Here is a 9021-nt window from a genome sequence, read left to right as displayed (position 1 = left end):
TTTTTTTTTGCATATTTGTGAGTCACAGGAACTATATTTCCTTGATTTTTTTAATTGACTCATTTCTTCTGATTTAAATTAACTTTAAAGAGAAACTTGATATTGTTCCAATAAATGGAAAACCATGATCCTTTGCCATAAATAGTAGGCATTGTTAAAAAAAATAAGCAATGAAAATAAAACCATAAATATTCATTTATCTCCCCCTAATTTATGTGGGTTGCCACCAGAAGCACCAACACCACCCTTTGGGATGCACTGCCCTGGAGGATAAACTCAGTCCTGGGCACAGCTTTGAGTGGCCTTTCTGGGTTTGGACCCAGGCAACCTTCCAACTTCATCTCCCACCATTCATTTTCACACACTCTCTGCTCCAGCCAGACCTAACTCCTCCTTACCTTCCATCTGTGCTCCCTTCCTTCTCATCTCCCAGCTGTTGCTCCTGCTGCCTCCACTCAGAATGCCAAACCCATGTGGAAATATCACTTCCCCCTGAAGCTCTCACTGGGCCCTTCCAGCTGGAAGAAGTGACTTGGAATTTTTAATTCCAGATGTTCCTGCTGTGACTTCTTCACCAGCTCCATGATGGAACTATCGACTGGCTGGACACACAAGGAAGCAGAAATTCGAATTGGTCCCCAACCAGATCAGAGCAGGGGGTGGAGCCCTGGAGACAGGAGTACAGTACCTGCACCTATCCCCCCAGCCCTATCCTTCCTCCTCCTCTTGCCACTGGGTGAGTGCTGTCCCCCTAACCCCAACCACTTCTCTTTCTGACTCTCAGTTTTCCCATCTGTAAAATTATGGTGGGAGGTGGTCTGTAAATGATGCGGTTTCCAACATTCCTTCCATCTCCGACATTTGTTCAGGGTTGATTAGATCTAAGGGTCTGACTTGCAGAAGCAGAGGGCTCAATGCTGGAGGTGAGGGATCAATATGCACAGAGTATGGGCAGTTAAGGGACATTGGAAATAGGAAAGGAGGGAAAGGGGGTGGGCTTACTAATGGCTGTTGGAAAGGCAGCTGATAGAATAAATGGAATCAAATGACTTAGGGACTATTCTAACTTAAAAAATGAAGAAACCAAGTCTCAGTTTCTTCTTTCTGTAAAATGGGTACCTTAGTACATGTCTCAGAGCATTGTTATAAGGATTCTCTGAAGTGATGTATGTGAAAGTGTCTAAACACAGTAATAGCTTGTGAGCAAGTGGACTATTATGGAGTTTTCAATTTCCCTTGGTAGGCCAGTTTCCCTGTTTCCTCCCTGCCTCTCAGGCCACGTACTCAGAATTTTAAGGTAAAGGCAAGGGTGGCGATTTCGATTGGAATCCCAGTTCTACCTTTTGCTATGTGGCCTTGAGCAAGTTGCTTAACCTCACTAAACCTGAAGTTTCCCCATCTGCAAAATCCTACCTACTTTATAAGTTGTCCTAATGATTAACTGGGCCAGGCCACATAAAGCAGTGAGCACAGTGCTTGGAATGTACATTCATGAGAACTGAAACAGAAGGACTCATCTAGGTAAAGCTTTGGGGGGAAACCATAATGAACCCCAAAACCAGTTTACACAGTTAAAGCAGAGCTACTGAGCATCTGCTGAGTAACAGGCTCTGGGCAGAAGGCTCTGGGGGACACCAAGATGAGACAGTCATGGGCACATCACCAGGCAGAAGGCCCAGAAAGGGGAGTGTATGTGGTGCCCAGTGATTCAGAAGGAATAGAGAGCACTTTTAGCTGAGGGCTCCAGGAAGGCTTTCTGGAGGAGGGGGTTCTGAGCTGGGTCTTGAAGGCTCCCTAGGGCCATAATGAGCAGGATTGACCAGAGGAGACTGCATGGTTCAAGTCCTGGAGACAAGACTGATGGAATATTAAGAAGTAAGGTGAGGCTGGTCAGAAGATACGAGAAGGCTTTGTAGAGAAAGCGCAGGGGCTGGGACTCCTATAAGAAATGAGGAGTCTTTGAGAAAATTAGCAGTGGAGTGAGGATAAACAGATCTGTCTTAGGCAGCTCTCTCTGGGGGGGTCCATGACCAACGGGAGAGGGGTGAAGCAAGGAGGCCAACTGGGACAGTCAGGGAAAGAGGTGAGACTTTGGGAAAGTAGGAGTAGTGAAGAAGAGAGGCATGATGGAAGAGGGGGGGCCAATGCTCTCCTCACTCTGTTTCAGCCAGTGCCCTACAGCCCACCCCACTGCCTTTTCCAGGTAGGTGCCCCTGCTCCTCCCACCCCCCTCCCCACTCTGACCCCAGGTACTCAGATGCTCAGACAGAAGACCTCTATTGTTTTAGATGCCCCAAAGGGATTGCACCAGTCCCCCCATTATATAGGAAGGGAGAAATGAGATCTAGAAGGGACTGTTCCTGAGGCTCCCATAACTTCATGGCAAGATGGGCATCCCGTAGGTTGGACCCAGGGATCCCCCAGGTGCCAGTTCAACCCTCTCCACAGAACTGAGGTTGGTGGGGGGTCCGAGCCGCTGCCGGGGGCGTCTGGAGGTCCTGCATGGTGGCTCCTGGGGCAGCGTTTGTGACGATGACTGGGACGTGGTGGACGCCAATGTGGTATGTCGTCAGTTGGGCTGCGGCCAGGCGCTCCCTGTGCCGAGGCCCCTTGCCTTTGGGCAGGGCCGAGGCCCCATCCTGCTGGACAACGTGGACTGCCGTGGGCAGGAAGCTGCTCTGAGTGAGTGTGGCAGCCGAGGCTGGGGAGTCCACAACTGCTTTCACTACGAGGATGTGGCTGTCCTGTGTGATGGTGAGCAGAGTCCTGTGACCTAGGAGGGCAGACTGTGTCAGGTAGCCGGGCTGAAGGCTAGATAAATGAAGGGATTTCCCAGCGGTAACATTGTTCCATGTAGAAGACCAAGCCAGTGGCTGCATTGCATGGTGTTGGGGAAGAGCTCCAGGCTGGCCAAGAGCCCTGGACCCCAGTGGTGCTTCTAGCTCAGTGTGTGACTTTGGTCAAAACTCAACATTGCTCCTTCCATATAGGACTCTGGCTATTCCAGCAAAGTCCCCTTCCCATTTTTAAAATCAGATGATTGGGGTCAACACTGGCCACAGGTCCACTTGGCATAGAGTTGCAGCAGAAACCTCTGAGAGGCTTTGATCTTGAGAGCAGTGGTTTTAATTTTCAAGAAAATCTCCTGGAAGGCTCAGATTGTGGCCCCATCCCAGTTTCTACTGAGCCTGAGAATTTACCTTTCTAAAAGTTCTCAGATGATGTGATGCTGCTTTAAGAACTAAAAGAACTCCTCTAGAGCTACTGCTTTCTGGACCCAGGGGGCCCTTTCACTTCTCAGATCCCTGGCTTTCATCCTTTGTGTGACCAAAGGCCCTGAGGAGCAGGCACCTTAGGGGTCCACGCCCTGCTACTTATATACCTGTGGGTGTGAGGATGGAGAACAGAAAGATCCATCTGTCATCCTCCCTTCCTTTCCAGAATTCCTGCTCACCCAACCCCCAACAAAGAAAGTGTTAACCAGTAGGGCACCCCCTACAACTACCCAGAATGGGAAAGGTAAGTAAAGGCAATGTGGGGGGCCACCTGGGTCTTAGGAGAGGGACCCAGAGAACAGTCTCTGATATCAACCCTAAGTGAGAAGAGAAGGATTACTGATGGTTGAGTTTGGTCATTCCTCCTCCCCATCCTGCCTCCTTTACCCCCTCAGGCTACTCACCTTCTGGATAGGGAAAGAGGATTCATTCCTATAGAATGATTAAAAATAGTCAGCACACGGCTGGAGAAAGTGAGAGGTGAGCGCCAGAGCTTAATCTAATAGGAGAGTCAGATATGCACAGAAATGCTGTTAATGATGTAGAACAAGAAAATGAAAAGCAATCTAAAAGAGGCACAACAGATAAACGGCAAGGAAGTCCAGAAGAGGAAGAGCGTCCAATCCATCAGAGATCAGGCAGGGCTTCCTGGAGGAGTTGTTGGTGCTACACCTAGGAAGGTGAGAAGGCTTTCAATGCAGTCTTAAATGAGGAAGCAGCACAACTAGACGCTCAGGAGAGCATGGACAAAGGCAGGGAGGGTTGCTTTTAGGCAGGGAGTGACACAGTCAAAGCCAGTCTGTCCTCTGACCCCATAAACCACTCCCAATCTGGACTGTGAGGAGACAGTGCCTTGAGGGTGAATGAGTAGCTCCTCCAGGGCTTTAGCTTCCCAGACACCATGCGCTGGGGGTATGGGGTGGGCCTAGGGCATTGTAGAAGTGCACGGGGCTAGGAGGTGAGGGGAGGCAGAGTCCTGTGGGATTTGCTCCTTGCCCTCTCTTCTGCCCCCACCCTCACCAGGTGAGGGCAGTGTGCGCCTGGTGGGTGGCGCAGGCCCCTGTCAGGGCCGAGTGGAGATCCTGTACGGAGGCCTGTGGGGCACTGTGTGCGACGATGACTGGGGGCTGCCAGACGCCACTGTGGTCTGCCGCCAGCTGGGCTGCGGGGAAGCCCTGGCCGCCACCACTAACGCCTTCTTCGGCTATGGCACCGGACACATCCTGCTGGACAACGTGAACTGTGAAGGCGGCGAGCCCCGCCTGGCAGCCTGCCTGAGCCTGGGCTGGGGCGTGCACAACTGCGGCCACCACGAGGATGCTGGAGCGCTCTGCGCAGGTGGGGGCTCCGTGGCGCACCATGGTCGGTGGGCGGGACCAGGCCGCGTCCAGATACCGGAGGAGCCTAAGTGGGGCTTGGGTGGCGAGGGGGGGTTGGTGGCTACCTTGATGTTTCCCAGAGTAATTCAGAAAGGCCCCGAAATTACTGTTAATATCTCAGTGCTGCTCTAGAAGTGCCCCAGGAAACGTCAGTACTCTTTGTGGTGAGCTCCACAGCTGTGTAATACTGGAGTATTGTTCTGCCAATACTCTAGAACTATCTAGCAGTACCCCCAAGAATGCCCCAGGAATTTTCGAGCATATCCTAAGTACTTTTCATGGAACACTTCAAAATAATAGAACTCTATAATTGCCCCAGAAATACTACATTGCAGCCCAAGTATGTCCCTAGAATTACCTAGCACAACCCTCTTTAATCCTGATGCTCTTAAAATGCCCCACCTGGCCCCTCTCCATTTTAAGAAGTTTTTTGAGCAAATACAAAAATAATAGGGCCAATAATGGCACTTCACAAATGGATTCCATTCTATAAGATATAAATGCTTGCCCATGCCTTACAGCAAACCAGGGGCCATAATTTCCAGTTTACAGATGGGTAAGCTGAGGCCCAGTGAGGCAGAGCCACACCCATGGTCACACAGTGAGCCTTGGCAAAGTCACAGCTAACTTTGCTGCATGGTCTCAAGCATGACCTTTGCCCTTTCTAGTCCTATTTTATCTGTAGGATGGGGATAACGAGTCTTGTTCTTCAAGTCCCTCAGGACTGTGCATGGCCCTCCCCCTGTGGTCAAGACCTTCTCTCTCTCTCCATTTTGGACACACATTGGGTTTCTGAGAACATCGGAAAGAAATGAAAGCATGTCTGTGAAAGTCCTATGTAAACTGTGATGTGTACGCCTGTACAACAGAAGTGAATTACGACCATTGTCAAAGTGGGGCAGACCTCCTTGGACCCCAATTGGGGCTAAGCCCTCAGCTCTAGAAGTACAATCTGTGGTCTTCTTCAGAGAAATCCTTCTATCCTCCTGACAGCCAAAGGCTGACCAGGAACTAGAACCTCAGCCTCTAACTCTGCTCCCTTCTTTCCTGCTCTAGTTCTAGGGCCCCCGACTCTCACAGCACTGCCACCCTCAGCCACAAGAGAGGACTGGGCCTGGCACACAGAGCCAGAGGGTAAGGAGCCCAGTTTGAGCTTGCTAGCCTCCAGGCTATAATGGTAGGGAGAAGGTGAGTAGGGCTGGGAATTGAGAAGGCTGTTGAGATTCATAGGAAGGGGGCCTGACTAGAAGGCCAGAGCTTTTGACCAGATGGTAGAGATAGGTGAGAGAACAGGGTAACAGATAGAGAGCAATGATGGAATCCAGACCTCTGAAAAGTTCAGTGAGGTGGGAAGAAGTAATAAGTGATTTCTTCAAAGCTCTTAAGTAAAATTTTGGTTGCTGGTGAGGGTGGGAATTAAGAGGCCTTGTGAGAGGTTTGAGATAAAGGTTGAATGAAGGATAGAAGTACATTTAAAATTAGGGTTGAAACTATCATTGGGATTGAAATGAGGATAATGCCTGGAAATAGGATTTGGTTCATTCCAATCCAGTTTCCAGAGGACCCCACCACACCAATCTAGATGGTGACTCTAGAGTTGAGGTTGAGTGTGGGGTGCAGATGTGGTACAGTTGGGGGACTTCAGCAGGAGCTCTCATGCCCTACTGTAGGCCAGAAGGCCTCTTTGTCCCTTTCAAATGCTCTATCTAGGTGCCCTGTCTCCGCAGCTACAAGAGTTGGTGCCCTGCCTTCCAGGGAGACAGCATTGTTCACCACAGCCTCCTGGGTCTCGGGGAAGAAAAGTAAGTGGCAGAGCGGGGATTCCGCGGCGGGTGGGAAAAGATGAGGCTGGGGCCCTGCCTGGGAGCTGGTGGCTCCAGCCCAGTCCCTCTGGCCCCGGGCCTGTGCGCCCTGCAGGCGGGCGGCTGCGGCTGGTGGGCGGCCCGGGACCGTGCCGCGGCCGCGTGGAAGTTATGTACGCCGGGGGCTGGGGCACCGTGTGCGACGATGATTGGGATTTCGCGGATGCGCGCGTGGCCTGCCGTGAGGCAGGATGCGGGCCTGCCCTGGGCGCCACCGGCCTTGGTCACTTCGGCTTCGGCCGCGGCCCCGTTCTGCTGGACAACGTGGGCTGTGCCGGCACGGAGGTCCGCCTGAGCGACTGCTTCCACCTGGGTTGGGGTCAGCACAACTGCGGCCACCACGAGGATGCGGGAGCGCTCTGCTCAGGTGAGCCCGCCGCGGGATCGCGCACGCAGGCAGCTCAACCCTGGGCGGGGCCGCGCATGACGGCTCTCTGCGGCAGTGCCCGCGGGCGGAGCCGGAGAGGACGCGCAATCCGCAGAGAGGCGGAGCCCGCCCGTGGACGCACCGCCACTGCGCGGCACTGGCAGCGCCGGAAGGGAGCCTTCTGCAGTGCGAGTGTGGGGCCGGGCCTGGGGAGGGCGCGCGTTCTGCCGCAGTGAGGGGGTGGCGGTGAGAGACCAAGACCGGGGATGAATTCAGAAAGTCTGTCAAGGGCGGGGCTGGGGTGTTATTGCTCTGCTGAGTCAAAGACCCCCCAAAGCTCTAATAAACCGAGAGTTAATCAGCTTTTGGAAGCAAGTGCCTGACCTTTGGAAGGAATCAGTAAGATAGGGGTGTTTGCAGTCTTACACATTTTAAAATGCTGTTCATTGCTTGGTTTGGGAATTGATATATTCGCCCTAGTTTGGTAACCCCGGGCCTAGTAGCCTTGGCCACAAAGGGTAGGCTACAAAGGATTCTGCTTTGGGCGCCAGGGTGAAAAAAGTACAATCACCATTTCTGATCCGGGGGGTGGGGGGGCCTTCTTCAGGGTCCAGTAAAGTTCGTTGTCACTAGGTCAGACTTCCCTTGCCAGGTTAGGAGGTGACCTGTCCTCAAGGAACATGTTCCCCAATGTGACAGCCACCTCTTTTTCTTTGTCTTTGTTGAGCCAGGCCCAGAGGAGCTAGGACTGCAAGTCCAGCAGGATGGTTCTGAGACCACCCGAGTTCCCACGCCTCGGCCCAGGGACGGTAGGTGCCCACAACCCCTAAGAGGGAAGTAGAGGCATCAGGATAGTAAGGACCAGGATCAGAAGAGGTCACAGCCTGGGGTTAGGTAGCTCAGCAGATTTTACCATGTCCTGGAACCTTTGCCCTTTTGTGCTAGTCTCAAGTCTCATTAATAGAGGGAAATGGATTTTAAGTTAGAGGAATCTGTAGCTTAAAATGAGGGGATAGGGCTCCTTTCCTGAGAAGGGAAATGAAAGAAGTTGCTCTTTAGCCTGGGGAGTCCAGGGGGAAAGTAAGGCAATGATAACTTCAGGAGACAATGACTTCAGGGGACACAATCACAGTCTCCAGAGAGTAGCCCTGTAGTTGAGGTACTGGGATTATGAACCGTGGACTAAGGAGAGAGCAGACATGGAACCCAACATGCCCAGAACACCCCACAAAGGCTTGTACATGTTCTTCCATCTGGAAGCTGAGTATTGACTGGTCCATCCTATTTTAATCTCATTTGTCTGCCCTTGTCCAGTGGCTCCCAGGGCAGTGCTGTGTCTCATACCAACACCCTTTGCCTCCTCTACCCCTTCCCTGGCCTTGCTTGGGAGTGGCGTGGCATGGGCCAGCACCTTCCAGCTCCCGGCCTTGTCCCCTTACAGGGCACCTACGTCTGGCCAATGGAGCCCATCGATGCGAGGGGCGTGTAGAGCTCTTCTTAGGACAGCGGTGGGGCACTGTTTGTGATGATGCTTGGGACCTGAGGGCAGCCGGTGTCCTGTGCCACCAGCTGGGCTGTGGTCAAGCTCTGGCAGCCCCTGGAGAAGCCCACTTTGGCCCAGGCCGAGGCCCTATCCTCCTAGACAATGTCAAGTGCCGTGGAGACGAAAGCACCCTTCTGCTCTGCTCTCATATCCGCTGGGATGCCCACAACTGTGACCACAGCGAGGATGCCAGTGTTCTGTGCCAGCTATTGTGACCTGCAGACCACCTCTTCTAAGAACCTACTATGGCCTGCCCCTCTTCCTCCAGGAAGCCTTCCTCCTGTGACAACTGCAGTTCACTCAGCCCTTCCCTCCCCTTGCCTGGGAGAGAGCCTGCCCAAATGGTGTGGTACAGCCTGGCTTTATCCCATCAACTGTTGTGGACCCAATTCAACGAGAGCTCCCACTTTCTGCTCAGCCAAAACAGAAAATTGGGGAAAGGGAATGACTTCTAACTCTCTCTTTGGTAGGGCTCCAGGTACAGCACCCCTAAATCTACCTTCCTGGAACTCACTCCAAGGTGATTCAGGAGAAAATGGGGTCTCTCCCTTTCCCTGACCCATCTTGGGATCCCAAGAAGAGGGAAGACAGGAAA

At 52.5% G+C, this 9021-nt stretch overlaps 1 protein-coding gene across 1 annotated transcript; it reads left to right on the top strand.

Moving 5' to 3' along the window:
* Positions 1 to 585: 585 nt before the first annotated feature.
* On the top strand, positions 586 to 8782 carry SSC4D (scavenger receptor cysteine rich family member with 4 domains; the record flags this gene model as incomplete). Its single annotated transcript, XM_080677457.1, is given in 11 exon segments — positions 586 to 736; positions 2168 to 2203; positions 2449 to 2754; positions 3442 to 3519; positions 4299 to 4613; positions 5711 to 5817; positions 5819 to 5831; positions 6382 to 6456; positions 6572 to 6883; positions 7615 to 7692; positions 8325 to 8782. Coding segments are annotated over 11 exon segments (1788 nt in total). The 3' UTR covers positions 8642 to 8782.
* Between the last annotated feature and the right edge of the window lie 239 nt (positions 8783 to 9021).

The sequence above is a fragment of the Plecotus auritus genome, assembly GCF_963455305.1.
Source record: "Plecotus auritus genome assembly, chromosome: 7".
Lineage (NCBI taxonomy): Eukaryota > Metazoa > Chordata > Mammalia > Chiroptera > Vespertilionidae > Plecotus > Plecotus auritus.
The sequence above is the reverse complement of the archived record's forward strand: the minus strand, read 5'-3'. Positions and strand labels throughout refer to the sequence as shown.